The 25,221-nt window shown below is 36.2% G+C and overlaps 1 protein-coding gene across 2 annotated transcripts in view; it reads left to right on the top strand.

Moving 5' to 3' along the window:
• Window positions 1–25,221, top strand: part of TRAP1 (TNF receptor associated protein 1) — an 84,329-nt gene that overhangs the window by 5,305 nt on the left and 53,803 nt on the right. Inside the window, exons 1-4 of one of the 2 annotated variants that reach the window (XM_072603241.1) lie at window positions 1,745–1,822; window positions 18,114–18,278; window positions 19,579–19,661; window positions 21,133–21,273. In XM_072603241.1, the coding sequence (XP_072459342.1) occupies window positions 18,152–18,278; window positions 19,579–19,661; window positions 21,133–21,273 (351 nt within the window). In that variant the 5' untranslated portion in view covers window positions 1,745–1,822; window positions 18,114–18,151. Of the gene's footprint in view, window positions 1–1,744; window positions 1,823–18,113; window positions 18,279–19,578; window positions 19,662–21,132; window positions 21,274–25,221 lie in introns of those variants that run through there. The other variant, XM_072603235.1, reaches the window with a different exon arrangement.

Below are 25,221 nucleotides of genomic sequence, written 5' to 3'. Positions count from 1 at the left end.
TCAGGAAAAAAGAAAAAAAAACAAAACTGTAGCTTGGACAAAAGGTAAACTATGATTCCTAACCTAAACAAAAAAGATTTAGTTAAAAATTATTATTAATGAAATGAGATTGATAGAACAAAGAATTGAAAAAGAAAAGAGAATTAACATCTTGGCACAAGCAGTACAAAACCTTACCCAAGCAACAGACTCCTTGAAAGTTAAAATAAGCCAGTCAGAAATTATAAAATCTAAATTGTCAAAGGCTATGAACAGGCACTTTTCAGAATCAAAGCTATCTATGGTCATATGAAAAAATACTCTGAATCATTACTGCTTAGAAAAATTAAAATTAAAATAACCGATACCACCTTAACACCTATCAGATTGGCTAATATGATAGAAAACAAAAATGTCAGATGTGGGAGAGGATGTGGAAAAATTGGGACACTGATGCACTATTGGTAGAGATGTGAATTAATTGTTCCAACTGTAAGTAAGGAGGATTTTGCTATCCTTAGAGTTAGTTTCTCAGGACCCATGGCCATGGCAATGTCTGGTTTCCAGGTGTTAGATAATAACCCCCAGAATAGTCTCAAGGTTTCTAGATAGAAATTCCTAGAATCATCGTGATAGACAGTCCTGTTGAGTCTGTGCTGTAAGATATGAGGTGACATAATTGGTATTTACTACACTTGTGCAGAATGACAATATTGCTAAAGTTAACCTGTGAGGTCATTGTTGGCGAGATGCCTTCTTTGTTGCCCTATAAAGCAAGTTTACACAGGTCAATGAGAGGGGGGAAACCACGGGGAACTCATAAGGGAATGTGTATGTGCCTTGAGCATCTGCAGCCAAGATTTGAGGGGATTTAGGGGAATGCACATGCTGTGTCTGTCTCGACCCCATCAAGACAGGGGTAGTTGGCCCCCCCTTCTCACCTCCCACTGTGAGAAGGGTGATTAGGGAATGCTGTAGGAGTTAGTGCTCCCATTATCAGCAACTCTCCTGAGAAGACTAGACTAGAATAAAACTGATTATTAACCCCTTCGAAGGTGTCTGCTTGTCTGATCAGATCAAGAATGAACCTGTTAGAGGCTGGAGACTGGAAGCTCCAGTGCCTCCTGTGTGTTATCTGTGAAACACCAACCATTGTGCAAAACAATTTGGAACTACACCCAAAGGGCTATAAAACTGCATGCCCTTTGACCCACCAATACCACTACTAGGTCTGTATCTCAAAATGTTCAAAGAAAAAGGACCTGTACGTGCAAAATTATTTATAACAGCTCTTTTTGTGGTGGCAAAGAATTAGAAATTGAGGAGATGCCTATCAATTAGGGAGTGGCTAAACAAATTGTGGTATATAATTGTAATGGAATGCTCTTGTGTTACAAGAAATGATAAGCAGAATGCTTTTAGAAAAACATGGAAGACTTACATGAACTAGTACAAAGTGAAATGAGCAGAACCAGAACTTTGCACATAGCAATAGTAGTATTGTATGATGATAAATGACTGTGATTGACTTAGCTATTCTGATCAGTACACTGATCCAAGACAATTCTAAAGGACTTACAATGAAAAATGCTATCCACCTCCAGAGAAAGAACTGGTGAAGTCTAAATGCAGATTGAAGTATACTTTTTTCACTTTTTTATTCCTTTTTTTGTGGGGAGTGGGGAGCTGTGTTTTCTTTTGCAACAGGGCTAATATTTTACATGACTTCACAGGTATAATCTATATCAAATTGCTTGCCTTCTCAAGGGAGAGAGAGAATGTGGGAACTTGTAAGGGGCGCTGACCGCCACACCATCTGGGACGCCACACTGATGGACATCAGGTAAACTGAGTCTGGTGCAGGGAAGGGTGAACAAGATGGTGCTGGAAGGGTTGGCCCCACCCCTGGTTTGTGTTTGTTACTATAGTTCCAGCTTGTGTTCATTACTATAGTTTCAGGTTTGTTTGTGTGTGTTACCATGGTTCATTGGGCTGGCTGGCAGAGACTATATAATCAGAGTGCTTGCTTGAATAAATCAGAGTTGCTTCATGACCTGCTCTCCCGCCTCATTCTTTTACTCGCAAGCTCCACAGGAGGATGAGCAGCCTGCTGGTCAGGCATAAGACTTGTTCCTCTCGATGTGCTATGCCGTGACCATAGCAGGAACTCAAATTTTTTTTTGAAAAGCAAATGTTAAAATTTTTTGTTTACATGTAATTGAAAAAATAAAAATAAAATAAAAAGATTGACTACTAGTTAATAAAATAATTAAAAGCAATGGGAGAAAAATATTGAAAAAAACATAAGGTATCTTGTAGCAAAATACAGTTGACTAGAAAACATATCAAGGAGAGAGATAATTTAAGAATCATTGAACTAGGTGAAAGCCATCACCAAAAAAAAGCCTAGATATCATTTTTCAAGAAATCATAAAAATACTCAGACCTATTGGAACCGGATAGCAAAGTAAAAATAGTCACTTTGTGAAAGAAACCCCCAAATGAAAAACTTCTGGGAACCATCTTGACCAAAATCCAGAGCTGCCAGGTCAAATAAAAAATACTACACCCAACCAGAAACATTGAATTCAGAAAAAAGAAACTAGAGAGGCTCACACAAGATTTTTAGCAGCTACTAATGTGAGAGTGGAGAGCTAGAAATATAATAGCCAAAACATAAAAGATAAAGGCTTGCAACTATTAATGTGTCCAGCAAAGCTGAATATTAATATTGTAGGAGGGGAAATGGATCTTTAGGTCTTACAGGCATCATTGATGAAAAGATCTTGAGCTTAGCAGAAGCTTTGAAATACAAAAACAGGAGTAAAGAGAAGCATAAACATAAAATGATAAGGTATAAATGAGCATTTGGAGGAGACTTTATAAGGTGAAATGTTTGTGTTCTAATGTGGAGGTGATATAAGTAATCTCTGAATTTTAATGGCATCAGTGGTTAGAAAATTAAGACAGAGGAGGGGCTTGTGGTAATTTTAGTATGTTTCAATGATCTTAAAATAAAGGAAAATGAAGGTTTTAGGAATACTCTAGGGAAGAAAGAGGGAGGAATATGGGAGGGAATCTTATTTATTTGGGGGTCACAAATACAAGTCTACAAATGAGGAAGGGGATGGGGAGCGGGTATTATAGAAGTATTATATTTAGATGAATCAGTAAATGCGAGTAAGTGGAAAGAATATTAAAGAAAAGATTATTTGTGGAGAATTCTATATATGTTATTTCTGGCCTGGGCCTCACTCAGTCTAGCTCCTTTGATAGTTTAGATCTGATAGCGGAGTGAAGGGGGACATTTGTAGATCATCCAGCAGTTAATATAGCAGGGAGAGGATATGATCCAAGGACTCCATACACTAATGGAGCTAAATAGAGCTCCCCTGCTTCTGAATTGCCCACCATAGTGGTCCACTAGCCAATCACCAGAGAGAGGCAGGAGCTCTCTTGTATCTTGTATGCTTAGGTGATCACAAAATGTTGTCAGTGACCTAAGCCAATTGCATCTTGGAGGAAAGTGACTTCAGTACCTTTTCAAGTGTACAATTTCTAAGCCATATGTTTTGGAATGTTATGAAATTGTGGAAAATGTGGTATCTGGAATTGCAGCTTGCCCTGCCTTCAAAGAATATTCTTAAGGCAGACAGAAAAAAGTGTCAGTGGAATTGTAACTTGGTTACAACCCCCAACATTTCACTACTTAAAAAAAAAGACAACTTTTAAAAAATGGTTTGCTTTTGATCTTTTGTTTTTACATCACTTAGATTTTCCCTTTTGTCTTTTGCCCTCCCAGAGAGAGCCATTCCTAACAAATTTTTTTAAATAAAGAAGAGAAAAAATTTACCAAATGCAATAAATCATTATTTTATTATCTGCAGTATTCCCTAGCCGTACACTCTTTACTTCTGCAGAAGAGCAGAAGGAGGTGAGATGCTTTCCTTTGTGAGGAGCACTGTTAGTGAATGGTACATGAAAGAAGAGCAAGCAAAGGAGACTGTTGGATTAGGTGGACAGATAGAAAAAGAACCAAGAGAGATCAGTGTCAAGATCAAGAGGAGAAAGTGATATGTCAAGTGCTGCATGTTAATCAAGAAGGACCAAAGTTGAGAAAAGGCTATTAGATTTAGCAAGTTTATTTTCAGTGATGAGTGCTTGGCCACAAAATAAGAAAGATAACAATTCAGTTCAACTTGACAATTTATTAAATACCTACTAAGTGTAATGTACTATGCTAGGCTGGGGATACAAATCCAAAAATAAGGTTTTTAGGGAACTTACAGAGGGTAGAGACAATACATGTTTATGTATAAACAGTTAAGTAAGGACAGTATGATTTGCTGGGAGGAGGGAGCACTAATAAATGGAGGAATCAACAAAGTCATCAAAGAAAAGACCACCTCCAAGCCAAGCCTTGAAGGAAACTAGGAATTCCAATTGGAGTAGAGGAAGTACATTCCTACCCTGAAGGACAGCCTGTGACAGACATGGAGGTGGGAGATGAGATGTAGAGTTGGGTGAACAATAATTCCACTTTGCCTGGAATGAAGAGTACTAGAAGGTTTGTCATATGAACAAGTTTGGAAAGGTCATTTGGAGCCAAACTGTGGAGGACTTTCATTTCCAAGAAATACCCATATCCCTGGTGATAGGGAAGTTAGTGATTAACAAAGAGCCAACATGGCTTTTGTCAAGGACAGATCATGCTACACTAACCTCATTTCCTTTTTTGACCAGATTCCTAAAATAGATGTGAGGAGTGCTGAATGCTAATTTAAAATGCTAGTTTATCTACATTTTAGCAAAACTTTCATTAAAGTATTTCTTATCATTCCTGTGGAGAAGATGGAGAGATATGGATTAGAGTAAAACATAATCAAATAGATTCAGAAGTGGTTAGATTGTGGGCCTCAAAGAGTAATTGTTAATTGTTCATTTTGTTTGTCTGTGGAGGGTCCCAGGGATTTAAATGTCTTTGGACTATTTAAAAATAATTTAATTGGATAAAGGCATAGATAGCATGCTCATCAAATTTGCAGATAACACTAGGCTGGGAGAAACAGCTAATATACTAAATGACAGTGAAGATCCAAAAGTATCTTGATAGACTGAAATATTGGGGCAAAGCTAATAAGTTGAGATCCAGTAAGGATAAATATAAAGTTTTATACTTGGGTACAAAAAAAAATTCACAGGTACAAGATTTGGGAGGTAAGATTAGTGTTCTGAAACACACTATGGAGGTGTTAGTGGACTGTATAAGTATGTCAGAATAATGTGGCAACCAAAAAAGTCAGTGCTGTCTTGGAATACATTAAGAAAGCAATATCTTCAAAAAATAAAGAAGTAATCTACTATACTTTGTTCTTATCAGATTTTATCTGGGGTTCTGTTCACCATGGTTTAATTAAGAGTTCATTAATATGGGGTGTGTGTGTGTGTGTGTGTGTGTGTGTGTGTGTGTGTGTGTGTGTGTGTGTGTGTGTGTGTGTGTGTGTGTGTGTTCTTAGAAGGGTAGTCAGTATAGTGGAGGGTCTTGAGTCTGTGCCTGAAAAAGAGAAACCTGAGGTGAGGGACCACATGATTATTGTCTTCAACTTTTTGAAGTCTGTTATGTGGAAGAGGGCTGGATTTATTCTTTTTGGCCCCAGAGGTGCAGAATGAGGAGCAGTGGGTAAAAGCTGAAAAGAGGCAAATTTAGACTTTTTTCTTTTTCTGATTTTTTTAAAAATTCAATTTTATTTTTAGTTTAAAGTTGTCCCTCCGTCATCGTCCCCTTTGCCAGCCATTGAGAAAGCAAGAAAATTAGAACCCATTACAAATATGCATGGTCATGCAAAAAATTTTTTTTTTGGTATTAGTCCAAAAGAGAGAAAAAGAAAGAAGAAAATATGCTTCAATCTGATGTTGAGTGCATCAGTGCTCCATCTAGTGATAGGTAGCATGTTTTGTCTTGAGTCCTTTGGAATTATGTTTAGTCATTATATTGATCTACAAGTTATTAAACTTTTCATGATTGATTAACTTCATTTTGCATTAGTTTATGCCAGTCTTCCCAGGTCTTTCTGAAACCATCCTTTTCGTCATTTTTTTGTAGTATGATAATATTTTATTGCATTCATGTACCATAACTTGTTTGACCATTTCTCAGTAGATGAGCACCTCCTCCCTCTGTTTCCACTTCTTTGTCACCACTAAAAGAGCTGTTATAAATGTTTTTGTACTTATATAGGTCCTTTTCCTATTTCTTTTATCTGTTTGAGTACACAGTACAGTAGCAGTATTGCTGGGTAGGAGTACATGTAGTGTTTAATAGCTTTTTGGATATAGTTTTTCTTTCCAGAATGGTGGGATTGGTTTACAGTCGCACAGCAGTGCATTAGTGTTCCTATTTTCTCACAGCAACTCCAGTATTTGTTATTTTCCATTTCTGTCAGCCAATTTAATGGAGGTGAGGTGGTATTTCAAACTTGTTTTAATTTGCATTTCTGTAATTATTAGTGATTTAGAGGGATTTTTTCATGTGATTATTGAGGGTTTTGATTTCTTCTGAAAGCTGCCTACTCTGTATCCTTTGATCATATATCAGTTGTGAAATGACCCTTGTTCTTGTAAATTTGACTCAGTTCCCTACATATTTGGGAAACGAGACCTTTATCAGAGAAACTTGCCAGTTGTTGATTTTCTTCTAATTTTAGCTGCTTTGGTTTTTTTTGTTTGTGTAGAAACTTTTTAATTTTATGTAATCAAAACTGTCTATTTTATTTTCTGTAAACTTCTCTATGGTCATGAACTTTTACCATATCCATATATCCCAGGTAATTTCTTCCCTGATCTGCTAATTTGCTTATGATGTCACCTTTTATCTCCAAATCATGTACATATTTAAGTTTATCTTCCTATGGATGTGAGATGTTGGTCTTTGCCCATTTTCTGCCAGATTCCTTTCCAATTTTCCCAACAATTTTGGTCAGTGAGTTCTTGCCTCCAAAGCTAAATTGAACTCTAGGTTTGTAATATTTGCTTCTATATATTAATGTGTCTAATCCATTCAGCTGATGGAACTTTATTTCTTACCTGGTACCTTTCTGTTTTTTAGCCAGTATCAGATTATTTTGATGATTGCAGCTTTATTGTATAGTTTGAGATCTATTACTGCTAATTTCCCACTTGCATCTTCCTCTCCCCTTCCCCCTTTTTTCATTTTTTCCCATGATATTCTTGACTTTTGGTTCCTCCAGATAAAGGAGAAATTCTGTAGTTCTATAAAATAGTCCTTTGGTAATTTGATTTGCATGGCACTGAATAAGTAAATTAATTTAGGTAATAATGTAATTTTTATTATATTGGTTTGGCCTACCCATTAGCAATTAATGTTTCTCCAATTGTTTAGCTCTTTTATTTATGTAACAAGTGTTTTAAAATTGTACTCATATAGGTCCTGTGTGTTTTGGAAGGTAGACCCCAAGTATTTTTTATTCTCTTTAGGTATTTTAAATGCAATCTCTCTGTCTTCATTGGATGTTTACTTGATAACATATAGAAAGGCTAAGGATTTGTGTGAATTTATTTTATATCCTGCAACTTTGCTGAAGTTGTTGATTGTCTCAGCTATTTTTTAGTTGATTCTAGAATTTTCTTGACACGCCATCACATCTGCAGAAAGTAAGTTTTGTTGCCTCATTATGCTTCAATTGCATTTTCTTGTTTTACTTTAATAACTAGCATTTTTAGTACAGTATTTAATAGTAATGGAGATAGTGGTCATACTTCCTTAACTTTTGATCTTATTGGAAAGATTTCTAGTTTATCCTCATTACAGATAATAGTTGATGGCTTAAGATAGACACTACTTCATCTTTTATCATTTGTTTCTGTATCATTTATTCCTGTGCTTTCTAGTATTTCTGACAAGAATATGTGTTGTATTTTATCTAAAGCATTTTCTGCATCTACTAAAATTACCATGATTTTTGTTTTTTGTTAATATGGGCAGTTATGCTTATAGTTTTCCTAATTTTGAACCAACTCTGCTTTGCTGGTATAAATCCATCTTGGTGATTTATTGCTGAAATCTACTTGCCAGTATTTTCTTAAAATTATTTCATTAGTATTCATTAGGGAAATTAGTGTATAATTTTCTTTCCAAGTTTTGACTCTGGTTTAGGTATCAAGAACAAATTTATGTCATAGAAGCAACTTAGTAGGATTCCTTCTCTCCCTGTTTTTTAAGTTTTAAAAAAGTGTTGGAGTCAGTTGTTCTTTAGATATTAGGTAGAATTCTCTTGCAAATTCATCAGTTTGAGTTTTTATTTTCCTTAGGGGATCCATTTGTGGTTTGTTCAGTTTCTTTTTCTAAGATAAGGTCATTTAAGTATTCTGTTTCCTGTTCTGATTATCTGAACAATTTATTTTTTTTCAAGTATTCATCCATTTCATTTAGATTTTCAGATATATTGCCACATAATTGGGTAAAATAGCTCCTAGTAGTTGTTTTTATTTTTTCTTTATTGTTTGTGAATTCACCCAATTTATTTTTAATACTGGTAATTTGGCTTTCTTCTATCTTTCTTTAAACAAATTAGCCGGAGGGGGCAGAGCCGAGATGGCGGAGTAGAAAGACACACATACACATAGCTCCGAACCCACAATCCATAGAACATCTGTAAAAAGGAACTCACGGCGAATTCTGGAGCAGTAGAGGCCACAGAACAGTGGAGCAAAGGAGATTTCTGTTCCAGAGGGACTAGCAAACTTCTTGCAAAAGGTCCTTCGCGCCGCAGACTGGGCGCCAGGACTGGGAGCATAGCACGGCCCTGCCGTGCCCGCGGTGCCGAGAGGAACAGATCTGAGCAGGCTTCAGGGACGGGATCTGCAGCGGCCGCTCGGGTCCCTCCACCCACAGGTGACGGGGGTTGGTGAGAGGGTCTCTTTGGCGGGTCGAGAGGGGAGTGGGGTGCCCCCATAACTCAGGCCCCCTTGGAAAGCAGCAGCTGAGGCAGCGGCAGACCAGGGCTCCCCAAGCAGGCAGGAGCCTGGATCCATTGTTGAAGGTCTCTGCATAAACCCCCGGAGGGAACTGAGCCCTGTGAGGCCGCCCTGCCCCCACTCAAGCACCTGAACTTAATCTCACACTGAATAGCAGCCCCGCCCCCGCCAAAGCCCTGAGGCTGGGAAGCAGCATTTGAATCTCAGACCCCAAACGCTGGCTGGGAGGATCAGGAGGCGAGGTGGGTGTGAGGAGAATATTCAGAGGTCAAGTCACTGGCTGGGAAAATGCCCAGGAAAGGGAAAAGAAATAAGACTATAGAAGGTTACTTTCTTGGTGAACAGGCATTTCCTTCCTTCCTTTCTGATGAGGAAGAACAATGCTTACCATCAGGCAAAGACACAGAAATCAAGGCTTCTGTATCCCAGCCCACTCAATGGGCTCAGGCCATGGAAGAGCTCAAAAAGAATTTTGAAAATCAAGTTAGAGAGGTGGAGGAAAAGCTGGGAAGAGAAATGAGAGACATGCAGTCAAAGCATGAACAGCAGGTCAGCACCCTGCTAAAGGAGACCCAAAAAAATGCTGAAGAAAATAACACCTTGAAAAATAGGCTAACTCAATTGGCAAAAGAGGTTCAAGAAGCCAATGAGGAGAAGAATGCTTTCAAAAGCAGAATTAGCCAAATGGAAAAGGAGGTTCAAAAGCTCACTGAAGAAAATAGTTCTTTCAAGATTAGAATGGAACAGATGGAGGCTAATGACTTTATGAGAAACCAAGAAATCACAAAACAAAACCAAAAGAATCAAAAAATGGAAGATAATGTGAAATATCTCATTGGAAAAACAACTGACCTAGAAAATAGATCCAGGAGAGACAATTTAAAAATTATGGGACTACCTGAAAGCCATGATCAAAAAAAGAGCCTAGACATCATCTTTCATGAAATTATCAAGGAAAACTGCCCTGAGATTCTAGAACCAGAGGGCAAAATAAATATTCAAGGAATCCACAGAACACCGCCTGAAAGAGATCCAAAAAGAGAAACTCCTAGGAACACTGTGGCCAAATTCCAGAGTTCCCAGGTCAAGGAGAAAATATTGCAAGCATCTAGAAAGAAACAATTCAAGTATTGTGGAAATACAATCAGGATAACACAAGATCTAGCAGTTTCTACATTAAGGGATCGAAGGGCATGGAATAGGATATTCCAGAAGTCAAAGGAACTAGGACTAAAACCAAGAATCACCTACCCAGCAAAACTGAGTATAATACTTCAGGGGAAAAATTGGTCTTTCAATGAAATAGAGGACTTTCAAGCATTCTTGATGAAAAGACCAGAGCTGAAAAGAAAATTTGACTTTCAAAAACAAGAATGAAGAGAAGCATGAAAAGGTGAACAACAAAAAGAAGTCATAAGGGAGTTACTAAAGTTGAACTGTTTACATTCCTACATGGAAAAACAATATTTGTAACTCTTGAAACTTTTCAGTATCTGGGTACTGGGTGGGATTACACACGCACACATGCACACACACACACACACACACACATAGAGTGAATTGAAGAGGATGGGATCATATCTTAAAAAAATGAAATCAAGCAGTGAGAGAGAAATATATTGGGAGGAGAAAGGGAGAAATGGAATGGGGCAAATTATCTCTCATAAAAGAGGCAAGCAAAAGACTTATTAGTGGAGGGATAAAGAGGGGAGGTGAGAGAAAAACATGAAGTTTACTCTCATCACATTCCACTAAAGGAAGGAATAAAATGCACACTCATTTTGGTATGAAAACCTATTTTACAATACAGGAAAGTGGGGGATAAGGGAATAAGCAGGGTGGGGGGATGATGGAAGGGAGGGCATGGGGAGGAGGGAGCAATTTGAGGTCAACACTCATGGGGAGGGACAGGATCAAAAGAGAATAGAAGTAATGGGGGACAGGATAGGATGGAGGGAAATATAGTCAGTCTTATACAACACAACTATTATGGAAGTCATTTGCAAAACTACACAGATTTGGCCTATATTGAATTGCTTGCCTTCCAGAGGGAAGGGGTGGGGAGGGAGGGAGGTGAAGAAGTTGGAACTCAAAGTGTTAGGAACAACTGTCGAGTAATGATCTTGCCACTAGGAAATAAGAAATACAGGTAAAGGGGTATAGAAAGTTATCTGGCCCTACAGGACAAAAGAGAAGATAGAGACAAGGGCAGAGAGGGATGATAGAAGAGAGAACAGATTGGTCATAGGGGCAATTAGAATGCTTGGTGTTTGGGGGGGGAGGGGAGAAAAGGGGAGAAAATTTGGAACCCAAAATTTTGTTAAAATGAATGTCAAATAAATAAACAAACAAAAACAAATTAGCCAATAGTTTGTTTTATTATTTTTTAAAAGCTTTTATTTATTAGTGTAATTTTTTTGTTTGTTTTTACTTTCACTTTTATTAATCTTTGATTTTTCTGGATTTTTATTTTGGTGTTTAATTGGGTATTTTAAATTTGTTGTTTTTCTAGGTTTTTTAATTGCATGTCTGTTTTTTTTTTTTTTCTGTTTTTTCTTTCATTGATACAAGCATTTAGACATATAAATTTTCTCCTGAGTAGTTCTTTGTATATATGTCTAGTTCACCATCTTGTTTCTTAAGGGACCCAGAAGTTCAGCAGTATGGTATTTACATTTCAATTAATTTTTTTTAAAACATTTTTAGTCATGTTGTGAAATAAGAAATAGAACAAAAGGAAAAACTCACCAAAAAAAAAAACCCAATAAAAAAATGAAAATTATGTTCTGTTCTTCATTCAGTATTTAGACTCCATTAGTTCTTACCACGACATGTTCAGTCATTTCCCAGTTGATGGGCATGCTCTCAATTTCCAGTTCTTTAACACCACAGAAAGAGCTGTTGTAAATATTTTTGTACATGTGGGTTCTTTTTGTTTTTTTATACTCTCTTTGGGATACAGACCTTGTAGTGGTATTACTGGATCAAAGGGTATGCAGAGTTTGATTGTCCTTTGGGCGTAGTTCCAAATTGCTCTCCAGGATGGTTGGATCAGTTCACAACTCCACCAACAATATATTAGTGTCCCATCAGTTGGGGAATGGCTGAAAAAGTTGCGGGGGGGAAGGGATGAGGAAGAAAAATTTGAAACTCATAAGTCTTACAAAAGTCAATGTTGAAAACTACCTTCACATGTAACTTGAAAAAGTACTATTAAGAAAAAAATATTTTGATGCTACAGTATTTGCTGCATATACGTTTAGTAATGATATCACTTCATTGTCTATGGCAGGGCTTCTTAAACATTTTCCATCCACAAAATTTTTGCGTTTTGGCTGCATTCATTGGTGTTGCATGGCAGGAGAGCATGTGTAGTGCAGAGTACCCATGCTTTGTGTTCAGAACCAAGGTTGCAGTGAAGTTGTGCCATGTAAGTGCTGTCAGAAACTTCTTGGACTCATTATGTGTTTGGTTTTTAATTAATTTTAGGTCACTGCATGTTAGCAAACTTTTATTGTTGCCAAATTTTTTGTGACCCACAGTTTAAGAAATGCTGATCTATTGTACCTTTTAGTAGGTCTCTTTTAATTAGATCTATTTTTGCTTTTGCTTTGTTTGAGATTATGAAGGCTACCCTGCTTTTTATTTTTAATTTCAGTTGAAGTATAATAGATTTTGCTCCAGCTTTTTACCTTTACTCTGTGTGTCTCAGTGTCCAATGTGTTTCTTGTAAACAATGTATTACAATTCTGAGTTTTAATCCACTCTGCTATCCACTTCCGTTTTATGGGAGAGGTCATCCTAGTCATATTCATAGTTGGATTTACTTTGTATTTCCCTCCATCCTATTTCCCCTCATTTATTCTTTTCTCTCACTCTCCTTTCATTCTTCTAGGAATTCTTGTTAGGTTTATGTCTGATCTGCATTTTTCTTTGAAGCTTTGCTTATAGAGATTTTTAAATCATTCTCTTCTGTGTTTGAGTCTTGAGCTTCCTTGTCACCATAGTAGCTTCTTATGGTCAGATTCTTTTTCTCTTTGCTCCTTTTTCCAGATTGCCTCTTGACTTTGATTAGTGTTGGGCTTTGCTCATTTCTTTGTAGAGATGTCTGACCTGGATTTGTGTCATTTTATATCCTTCTGTTACTTTCACGGCTCAGTTTGGGAAAAGTGAAAGTTTTCAGTGGCAAGATTTAGCAATGATTATGTGATACAGAGCTTTTAAGCCTGAGAGATTGTTCAAATGGTGGTGCCTTCAACAGAAATAGGAAAGTTTGGTAACGTGGTGAGCTTGATGGGAAAGAGAATGAATTCTGTTTTTTGGGCATTATGAATTTGAGAAACATCCAGTTGGAAATGTCCAGTTGGATATAGATATAAGCTGAGGAGAGAGAGATGAATTGGCTGTTTAGATCTGTGAGTCATCTGGCATAGAGATGATAATTAAACTCATGGGAACTGATGAGAGGGATGTGTGTGTTTTGGGGTGTGTGTGTGTGTGTGTGTGTGTGTGTGTGAAGAATTGTCAGCAGTGTCAACTGTAGCAGAATTCAAGTAGGGTGAGGACTATGAAAGGGTCATCAGATTTGGCAATTAATCATTGATGGCTGAAGAGCAATTTCAGGAGTTTCCCATCTACTTGGGAAGACAAAGCTCATGGATATGTGAATAGTCAAATAGTAGTAATACAGTAATAGTAATGCAAGAACTATAACAGGGATCCATTTTCGCATGCATGATGTGAATCAAGAGCTGTGTGAAGCCAGTGTGGGCTGACCACCTGGTCAGCAAAGGTGACTTCATGGAGCTGAGCCTTGCAGGATAGGGGATGAATTCTGTAGCACTGTCCTTCTTCCCTAGGCCTTTTGTTTTTGTGGCATATTCTGTCTCTTAATGCTTCCTATTTTGTATGACCCAAACCACTAAATAATTTAACACTAGAACATTGTAGTCTGTCATTGAGGTTTGTGGTTTTTCCTTTGGGGTATTGGGGGAAAGAGGCAAAGGAAGAAGCATTGTAGATAACATGTTTGGTATCTGGTTTATATAGTATTGCATTTTCTCTTTGAAACTTCATTCTGCATGTCTTCATTCACCTAAATCTAGTTGGTCACTAGGCAGGTTTCTAATTCTTACAACCTTGGAATTGTACTGAGAAATATTGAAGTCTCTTTTGGAAACCATTCTTTACCTCTTTCCTTTTCTTAGTTCCAGGTTCCGCTTTGAATTTTGATTTGATAGAAAGGGGAGCCCCAAAATATTAGAGTTGTGTTCCTTGGATTTTCCTATTTCTTGTGGAGCTCATATATATTTTTCCCCTTCTTAGTTTATTTAGTGGAGGGGGGGAGGCTAAGAGGACGAGAAGGGGCCAGTCTTAGTTAAGGAAGGATGAAGGTCAGGGAAGACATGAGGTTCCCTGAAATAGTTCCTGTTTTTTTTTTTTGAGGGAGGAAAGATTAGAAGAAGAGCAAAACTGGAGAGAATAAAACTTTGAAGAAACACAGTTTACCAAATGTTGTTCAGTGAAAATGAAGCATGCATTGCTTATAAATAGGATTTATTAAAATTAAAAACCTGGCAGCTTTTCCCCTTTTTACTGTTTAAACCCTTTTTGGTGCAGTAAGTCAACTCTTAACACTGTGCTGCTGCTTTAGGGGAAGTAGTCAGAAAGAGCATTCTTGGCTTCTGGGGCAGATAGCATGTGAGCAGGTGAGGGTGAGCATCGCATTTGTGAGGGAGACAAACTGGACTGGTACAGAAGACTAGATAAAGGTGGATTCAGTTGTTGAAGGGCTTTCAGTGCCGGAGTGAAGTATTTAGATTTAGTCTGAGAGTCAGTAGGGAATCAACCATATTAGTTTCTTAATAAGCCAGACATTGACAATGAAATTAATATTGGGAGACTCATATGTCATTAATATACACGACAGGTTGATGTAAGATGGGAAAACAGGTTAGGAGGATTTTTATATTTGTGTGGATATGATTGAAACTGTTGAGTTTTGAAGCACTTAAATGTTACAGTTCCTTTATTTCGAAGTAGAATGTGGTGAGTTTTATTTTTTACCTTTATATCCCCAGGACCTAAACCTAGCACAGTGCCTTTCTAGAGTGGATCCTTAGTAAAGCTTGTTAAATTGAATGCTTTCTTGGCTGTCTTTTAGCCTGCGTAATTCCCTCCCTCAGAAATTCTAACCTGATCAGCAGATCATTTATTGATTCTTTGCTGTAGTGTTCTTCCAGTACAACTTTTTATTTTTTCTGAAGTAATTCATTGAAATTCAGCACTGATTTACTTTGTAATCATAACTTTTCAAGTAAGAATGAAACTCATCAGAAAAGTGTTGATTCAAACCAGATTTGGCTGGGATGGTATTGGCTCTTTAAAAGAGAGTTCTCTGACCCAGAAATAACACCCCTAGGAGATTTTTTTTTTTTTAAAGAGGGAAAGATTCTTTATGTACAAGAAATTTAGCAGTTCTTGTGATGACAAAAAAAAACAACAACTGGAAACTCAGGGAGTGCCCATCATTTGGGAAATGGGCAAACAAATAGTGGTATATTAATGTAATAGAATACTATTATGTTTTAAGAAATTAAGAAAAAGACGATTTCAGAGGAAACATAGAAAGATTTGTGTGGATTGATGTCAAATGAAGTGAGTAGAACCAGAACAATTTATTTATTTCCCTACTTAATAGTATTTTTTCTCCAATTTCACATAAACATAGTTTTCAATATTCATTTTTAATAAGATTTTGATTTCTAAATTTTTCTCCCCCCCCCACATATAGTTTATATAGTATTGCATTTGCTGTTTGAGTCTTAATGCTGCATGTCCTCGTTCATCAGAAATCTTGTTGGTCACTAGGCGGGTTTCTCATTATTATACGAATTATAATTGTACTGAGAGATATTGAAGTCTCTTTTGGAAACCATTATGGATCATATCCTTCACTTCTTTCCTTTTCTTCGTTCTGGGTTCTGCTTTGAATTTTGACTTGATGGAAAGGGGAGCCCATTTGTCAGAAGAGCTAAGTCTGTCATAGTTGATTTTCACACAGTGTTTCTGTTACTGTTTACAATGCAGGAGAACAATTTATATTATGTTATCAACCTCTGAAAATCAATTCATTTTAAAGATTTCAGAACTTACAATCAGTATGATGATTAATCTTTGATTCTAGAGGACTGATGATTCAGATTTCTGCCCACCTCCTAACAGAGCTGATGGATTAATCTGAAGAATTTGACACACATTTTTGGACATGATCATTATGGGTTTATTTTTCTTAGCATGCTTATTTGTTTTGGGTCTTTGTGTTTCTTTTCTCCCCCCAGGTGTAGAGGAGTGGGACGGAGAAAAAATTGTTTGAAAATTGGAAAAAAAAATTAATTTAGAAATCAAAAACAAAACCAAAAAAAAAAAGGATCATATTCATGCTGCCAGCCAGTGATGTTGATCTTCTTGGTATCTACTGCACATGTCTTAATTTTTATTATATGTGTATACCTGTCTTGTCTCTGCTAAATGATCAGCTCCAGGAAGGCAGGACACCACGCTATCTATCTTCTCTCTCTCTCTCTCTCTCTCTCTTTTCTCTTGTTCCTTCTTCTGTACCATCCTTCCTTCATTTATAATCTTCTTTAGTGAGATACACATTCATGTACTAATTGTTTGATAAAGGACATTTAGGGCCCTTTATAATGTGGCTTCCAGTTGCCTTTCCAGTCTTATTTCATATCACTCTTTGTGTGCTTTTTCAGTTAGACTGCCCCACTAATCTAACTTTTTGTTGTACACGATACTCTGTTTCCCTCCTTCAAGATGTCTTTGCATGGGTTATCCATCATTACTTATAGGCACTCTTTATCTTTGCTTCAAAGAATTCCTAGCTTTCTTCAAAGCAGAACTCATGACACATCCTACTGGAGACTTTTTTTTGAACCTCCTTGTCTTTCCCATGCTGTTATTACTTTATTTATTTTTAAAGTTGAATTATTTTATTTGTTTTCAGTGTTTGACAATCACTTCCATATATTTTAGATTTTTTCCACTCCCTCCTCCTCCTTCCCCCCTCCCTCCTCACTCCCTCCCTGAGATGATGTACAATCTTACATAGGTTCTACACGTACATTCCTATTAAATGCATTTGCATAGAAGGATTAAAATGAATGGGAGAAACCATAAAACAACCAAATACAAAAGAAAATGGTCTGTTTCTATCTACAGTCCAATTCCATAGTTCTTTCTTTGGATGTAGAAGGCATTTTACCTCGAGTCCATTGGAAATTTTTTAAGTCCATGCATTTCAATGAAGTACTGTCTACCAGAAAAATTCCTTGCACACTGTGGTTGTTGCTGTGTACCTACTTTTCTCTTTCTTAAAATTACTTTGTATTTACTTATTTGTTGTTTCTCATCCATCAGAATGCAAACTTCTTTCTCATAGGTTGTTTGTTTTTTGTTTTTGTAGCCCTAGCACCTAACACTTTTATTTGCTAGTATGCATTTAATAAGTGTGTGGTGAATTGAAAGGATTGTTGAATGGGTGGCGTAAGTCAGTGTAACAGTTCAGTGACAGGGTCCACTAGAACTCTGGAGACCTAAGGATTAAATGAATTGTGTTTTGTGAATTTCCTCAACATCCTAGACTTTTTGAGATTTTCAAGGGAGGATAATCAGAATAATACAGATAAAGAAAACCTGGGAAAACTTTTAATTAAGTTCAGGTACTGCATTCATTTCTTGTGGGGAATTATGGGCATTTTTGAAAAACTGATAGCTTTAGAAAAATCCACACCCTTTTCTGATAGAGGTCGTAGTTAGAGTACACTAACCTGTTCACATCTATTAATGGACTGCCAAGGTGGACCCTTGGATAGAACCCAGGACTTAGAGTCAGGAAGGATTTGACTTTGAATTCTACTTCAGACATTTACTTAGCTGTGTCACCCTGGGGAAAATTACTATCTATACTTTAAGTTTCTCATCTGTAAAATGGGAATAAAAATATCATCTACCTCATAGGGTTTTTGTGGAGATGAGGTGATTTAATGTTTAAAGCACTTTGAAAACTTTAATGTGCTATATAGTATTATTATTATTTTCCAATCATTTTGAATTTTTTTTTTTTTTAGGAAGACTCTCCCCATGTCGATGGAGAAATGTTGAGATTATGAGGCCTGTGCAGAACCTGGGTGTTTCTAGCATCTGTGGTGGACGGAAATATAGTACACAGGCAGCTGAAGATAAAAAAGAGGAGCCACTGCACAATATCATCAGCAGCACAGAGACTGTTCAGGGTACTAACAGCAGTTGACTTGGGTATTGCTATTGGGCTCAACAGTAGGAAATAGTTGAGATGATGGAAGCAATTAATTTTGAATATGGCAGGCCTCATACACATGGGATTCTCACTTTTCCCCAAAAATAATGTTCCCCCTCTGTACAACAAGGACCTCTGGCTTTCATCCTAATGTGTCTCACACCCTCTGGTGGCTGCCTGTAAAACTAGGGGATTTGGTACCATCCCCTAAAATGATGATTTTACCAGTGATCATCAGAGGTAAGAAGTAAATTTGGAGGTTACTGGCTGAGCTTCTCCAAGGATTTTTTTCTTAAATTGTATCTTTTATTCCCCAGGGGTTTAAGAAGTTTTATAAAGATGAACTTCAAAACCATTTTTCAAATCTGTCCATTTCTGGTCTTATAATGTCCAGGCAGAAACAGAGGGTGTGAGATAGAAAGGGAGAAAGATAGATTAAATTTCTTGGATATAGTCTCTAGGGGCTGATAATCAAGTATAAAAAAATTTATCCTAGATATTGCCAGATAATTGTGCTACAGAAGTTGCCTGTAAAAGGAATATCTAAAACCAATTCCACAGTCTTAAAATACTTGCCAAATTGATACTAATAGAATCTTTTTTGAAAACATGTATTTTTTTCTTCATCTAAATTTTTTTATTTTATTTTTTTTACTAGTTGTTAAAACAATTTTTTTTTAACTTTAACATTTTTAAACATTTTATTTTAAGTTTTGAATTCCAAATTCCTGCCTTCTTCCTTTCCTTCCTTGCTCCCTGAGATGGTAAGCAATCAGGAATAGGTTATATACATGTGCAATCATGTAAAAAATTTCTATATTAGTGATTTTGTACTATATATATATATATATATGTATTTAATTCATACTATTTGAAGTTTTAATTATGTAAAAAGATGTTACTTGGTACCAGGTCATCCAATGGTAATATGCAGTGTGACTTCAAATAATGGAATCATTTCAGGGGAATGAGTTGTTTGCATTAATTGGGACATATCTATAGATTAAGTTTCTTTTTCACTTTATTGTAAAAAGGAGCCCTAGAAAACCCAAGTCCACTGATCAAGGTGGGAAAATTCTGTAGCACTTTCATACCTGTAAGAGTTACTCAGAAGTTATATGTTCCTTAAATGTCCCTTGACTCCCTTCATACCATTCACTGTTTAAAAAAAGACTATCAGAAATCATAATAAGTAACCCCCTCCCCAGTCATGTTTATAAGTTCTTTCAGGAAATAGAAATTAGATCTTAGTGGCTGTGTATGTGATTACTTACTAGGTTCCACCTCCAAACACGAGTTCCAGGCTGAGACAAAGAAGCTTTTGGACATTGTTGCTCGGTCCTTATACTCAGAGAAGGAGGTATAGTATCTGTTAATCACTCCCAATGCTGGCATTGTTTCTGTTGGCCAAGCTTATTTATATGTATATATATTTAATATATAATTTATATATTTATTTATATATATTTATATTTAAATTTATTTATGTATGTATTTAAATTTATTTATATATATAATTTAATACAATTATATATTATTTATGTGTGTGTGTGTGTGTGTGTGTGTGTGTGTGTGTGTGTGTGTGTGTGTATATATATATATATATATATATATATTTTATACAATTCTAAGGAATACCAGATAGTATATTAGTCATGAGAAAGTACTGAACTCTGGGCAGGTTCTGTTCTAAGCTACCAGAGAGTCCTTTAAACAGAAATCTGTTTCTGGTTTCATAGATAAATATACCCAGATGGTTCTTTGCATAGGTTGACTCTGGAAATAAATTTTATTTTGTCGACGATTTAAATCAATAAATCCCTTTGACATATGAATTGGGGTGATTAGGAGTTGTGCTCACTTAAGTCTAAAGTAACAATTCCATTGTGGATGAGTTCTTGGTGTACATTATGGTTAGTAAATATGCTGCCTACACCTTAACTACCCTAAATTTTGGAGATTTTTGAAGTGATTGCTTAAAAATCAGCCAGTGAGCCATCTTTATGGAGGACCTATTATATGTCGAATTACCAAGTAACAAGCTCTCTGAGGAGCTTAGAATTCTTACAAGGGAGACAATGTTTAAGAAGTGAAAAAGAGTGATAAATATATGTATAGATAGCCAAGAATTGCTATACAGAGATACATAATTGAGTATTAGGTTATAGAGAAGAGTAAAGTGGAAGGGTAAGACGTGTATGTGGTAAAGAGGAGGGGGCCTTAAAAGAAATCTATTGTCTAAAAAACTGTTTTAAGTTTTCCCCAGATTCAGTTCTATTTGAGGTTAAATTATACCCTCTGAGTACTTTTTGTAATTTTGTATCACATGTATTTGCATTTGAAATCTGTCATAGACTTATTTTCAGTTGTCCTTGATGATGGATTTGTAATGAGTCCTACGTATGTCTGTAGAGTACAGTTAATTTCAGTTTTATAGAAATATTTAATTGAAACTCAGTATTTGAAAAAGAAGCAGTGAACATTTCTTCCTTTATGAAATAGAAGAGATATGGTATATTCATTAAAAAAAAAAATCTGTGATAGTATTTACCTTTGATTTTAGACTTTTGCATGACAGTACCATGACTTTTGGCTTTCTAAATTCAGAAAAGATTCAGTGTTATGACTGCTTACCCTTGCTGAAGAAAGGGTTTTTATGGAACAGCCTTGAGAAACCTCTTTGTAGTTAAAAAATCAGGAAAACTCCTATATCCAAAGAACTAAAGCATATTGGGATTATTATTCCCAATCCTGTAGTGGTTTTAATTGTAGTTGACGAAGTATTGCAGTGTTTACTATGAGTTACTTCCTTTTTATCTCCCTTTCAATAGGTATTTATACGAGAACTGATCTCCAATGGTAGTGATGCCTTGGAAAAATTGCGCCACAAGTTGATTTCAGAGGGCCAGACATTGCCAGAAATGGAGATCCACTTGCAGACAGACACTGAGAAAGGCATCATCACTATCCAGGTATTTCCTTTACCCAGTCTTGTATAATTAGAGAAATCATCTCTTCTTCTCTTTCAGCACTCCTGATGGGTAATATCTATGAAAGTATTATGGAGGGACACATGGTACATTATATTCAGTGGACCTATTTTACTTATTAATTTTGGAGAGTACACATCCTCCTTTTTCATTCTAAATTGATAGATTTATGGGAACATAGGGTCTTAGAACCCAAGCATGGTACCTTGGACATAGTAAGTACCAAATAATGTTACCTAAACTAAATTGAGTCAGGTCTACTTTTTTTATTTTCAGATGAAGAAACAGACTTAGAAAAGTTAACTGATTTGTTCAAGATGGCATAGCTAGTTAGTGACAGAACTATATCTCTCACCCCACATGTTTTTTTAATTGGATTGTCCATTGACCTGGACCAGGGGTGGGAAACCTGTGACCTTGAGGCCACATGTGGCCTTCTAGGTCCTTGGGTGCAGCCTTTCAACTGAATCCAGATTTTATAGAACAAATCCTTTTATTAAGAGGATTTGTTCTTTGAAGTTTGAATTCAGTCAAAGGATCTCACTTGAAGACCTAGAGGATCCTATGTGGCCTCGAAGCTGCAGATTCCTCACCCCTGAATTTTTCTCTGAATTCCCTTTATCATTATAGATCTAAATCATCTCTGCCTTTTCTACCTGTGTGATTCTTGTTCATGTTCCCTTATAGATACTCTAGAGAGGATCTGTCAAACACATTCGAGGCATTTCTCTATGTTTTTTTACATTTTATATATGACTTATAGATTTCATCAGTGATAGCAAAATGTTTAGCACAGTGCTAGAACCTAATAGGTACTACCTCTCTGAAATTCATTTGTATATTCATTACTTATTGTTTTCCTGGTTCTGATTATTTCACTTTATCATCAATTCATTAAAATTTTTCATACTTTTTCATATTCATTATTTCTTCTGGCCTAGTAATATTCCATTACATTCATGTACCACAGTTTGTTTAGCCATTCTTGAATCAAAGGGTTTTCTCAAACACTGGGTTATTGTTTAATTGTTTTTGGTGCTTGCTAATTTTTTCTGTTTCACAGATCCTACATTTCTATTTTTAAGCAGTACCAAAAAATTTGATGAGCACTTTATAATATGGTTTGAGAGTGTAGTGTTCCTTCTTGATTTCTACTTTTTTTCCCGATCTCATCACTTGAAATTCTTGCTTCTCCAGCTGTATTTTATCCAGTTTTGTAAATTCCTTTCCATTTTGACTTTGATAAAGTTGGGACATCAGTGACAATTTCTTGTCTTAGTGTTGGAGGGACAAAAGTAGTGATTTGTTTAGATATGTAATAATGAAACAACAATTGAGGTAGAGTAGATCTTAGAGGAGATCTTGTTTATATGTAATTGAATAAAGATGCCTCTATAAATTGGTCATCTAGCCTTTGGTTTAATCCAGTGCAGGAATACTCAATACAATTTCCTCTTTTGTATATCTGTAATTGTTAGCAAGTTTGACATAAGGCCTAAATTTACCTCTTGTCAACTTTCATGTCATGTTCTTAGTTCTGTGCTTTGGATTGTAGTAAAGCAAGTTGAATCCCACTTCCATGTGGCACCTTTTCAAATACATAAATACAACTATCGTGTCTCCTAGGTTTTCTCCCCTTTAAGCAATCGAGACCCTTGGTTGGCTTCCTCTCAATGCTTTCTAGTTCATCAGTGTCCTCCCAATACTGAACTGTCATTGTCCTGATGTGGTCTGGCCATAGTAGAGTAGAATGATATCACCTTCCTAGTTCTGGACTTGATGCCTCACAGTACAGTTCCAGGTTGTATACTGTTTTTGACTGCTAACTCACGTTGTGAAATAATGGAGGACTGATAGGTTAAATATTTTAAAAAACAAACTGCTACCGGTGTTCTAAGAAATGTTTAATAATTGGTTCTCCACCTATTTTTTAGTTTAATTTGCATTATATTAACATTTTTCTCCATCACTTTCTTAAGTCTATTCAATGAACAATAAATAAATCAAGCTCTGATTTTCATAGAAAATATAATAATAAAATTTCAGAGCTGATACAAACTCGTACACCTCTACATACTGCTATTTAGTTGTGTGTCACCCACCTTATATTTGTCAAGTTGATTTTTTTAAAAATTCTGATTTTCAACTTAAATGTCAAAAAACAGCATTTCCATATACATAGTAGAATATAAAAGGGGACTATATATGAAACTATGAATCTCCATTTCAGACCGCTGACTTTGTGTTTATTTTTTTTAATTTTTTAATGTTTATTTTAAGTTTTCAAAATCTTGTGAAAATTTTGAGTTCCAAATTTTCCCCCCATCTCTCCCCTTCCCCCACCCCGAAACACCAAGCATTCTGATTATCCCTTCCACCAATCTGCCCTCCCTTCTAACACTACTCCCTTCCCATCTTCTCTCTTGTCTTGTAGGGCAAGATAAATTTCTGTACCCCATTACCTGTATTTCTTATTTCCCAGTTGCATGCAAAAACAGTTCTCAACATTTGTTCCTAAAACTTTGAGTTCCGACTCCTCTATCTTTCTCCCTCCCCACCCATATCCACTGAGAAGGCAAACAACTCAGTATAGGCTATATATGTGTAATTTTGCAAACAACTTCCATAATAGTCATGTTGTGTAAGACTAACTAAATTTTCTTCCATTCTATCCTGCTTCCCCATTTCTTCTATTCTCTCTTTTGACCTTGTCACTCCCCAAGAGTGTTTACTTCTGATTGCTCCCTCCTTCCATTTGCCCTCTCTTCCATCATTCCCCCCACCCTGCTTTTCCCCTTCTCCCCTACTTTCCTGTAGGGTAAGATAGATTTTCATATGAAATTGAGTGAGCATGTTATTCCTTCCTTAAGCCAAATGTAATGAGAGTAAGCTTCACTTTTTCTCTCTCACCTCTCCCTTTTTCCACTCCATTGAAAAAGCTTTTTCTTGCCTCTTCTATGAGAAATAATTTGCCCCATTCCATTTCTCCCTTTCTCCTCCCAATATATTCTTCTCTCACCCTTTAATTTTTTTTTTTTTAGATATGATCCCATCCTATTCAACTCACCCTGTGCTGTGTGTGTGTGTGTGTATGTGTGTATGTGTGTGTAATCCCTCCAGCTACCCAAATACTGAGAAAAGTTTCAAGAGTTACAAATATTATCTATCCATGTAGGAATGTAAACAGTTCAGCTTTAGTAAGTCCCTTATGACTTCTCTTTGCTGTTTTCCTTTTCATGCTTCTCTTGATTCTTGTGTTTGAAAGTCAAATTTTCTTTTCAGCTCTGGTCCTTTCATCAAGAATACTTGAAAGTCCTCTATTTCATTGAATGACCATTTTTTTCCCCTGAAGTATTATACTCAGTTTTGCTGGGTAGGTGATTCTTGGTTCTAATCTTTGTTCCTTTGACTCTGGAATATCCTGTTCCAAGCCCTTTGATCCCTTAATGTAGAAGATCCTAGATCCTGTGTTATCCTGATTTTATTTCCATAATATTTGAATTGTTTCTTTCTAACTGCTTGCAATATTTTCTCCTTGACCTGGGAACCCTGGAATTTGGCTATAATATTCCTAGGAGTTTCTCTTTTCAGGTCTCTTTCAGGAGGTGATTGGTGTATTCTTTCAATATTTATTTTGCCCTCTGGTTCTAGAATGTCAGGGCAATTTTCCTTGATAATTTCATGAAAGATGATGTCTGCACTCTTTTTTTGATCATGGCTTGCATATAGTCCCATAATTTTTAAATTGTCTCTTCTGGATCTATTTTCCAGGTCAGTTGTTTTTCCAGTGAGATATTTCATATTCCATTTTTTCATTCTTCTGCTTTTGTTTTATAATTTCTTGGTTTCTCATAAAGTCATTAGCTTCCATCTGTTCCATTCTAATTTTTTCCTTTTTTTAAATTTAAATTTATTTATTTAAGAATTCAG

This window comes from Notamacropus eugenii, chromosome 1 (assembly GCF_028372415.1).
Source record: "Notamacropus eugenii isolate mMacEug1 chromosome 1, mMacEug1.pri_v2, whole genome shotgun sequence".
Lineage (NCBI taxonomy): Eukaryota > Metazoa > Chordata > Mammalia > Diprotodontia > Macropodidae > Notamacropus > Notamacropus eugenii.
Note: the sequence above shows the minus strand (reverse complement) of the source record. Positions and strands in the feature narration are given on the sequence as shown.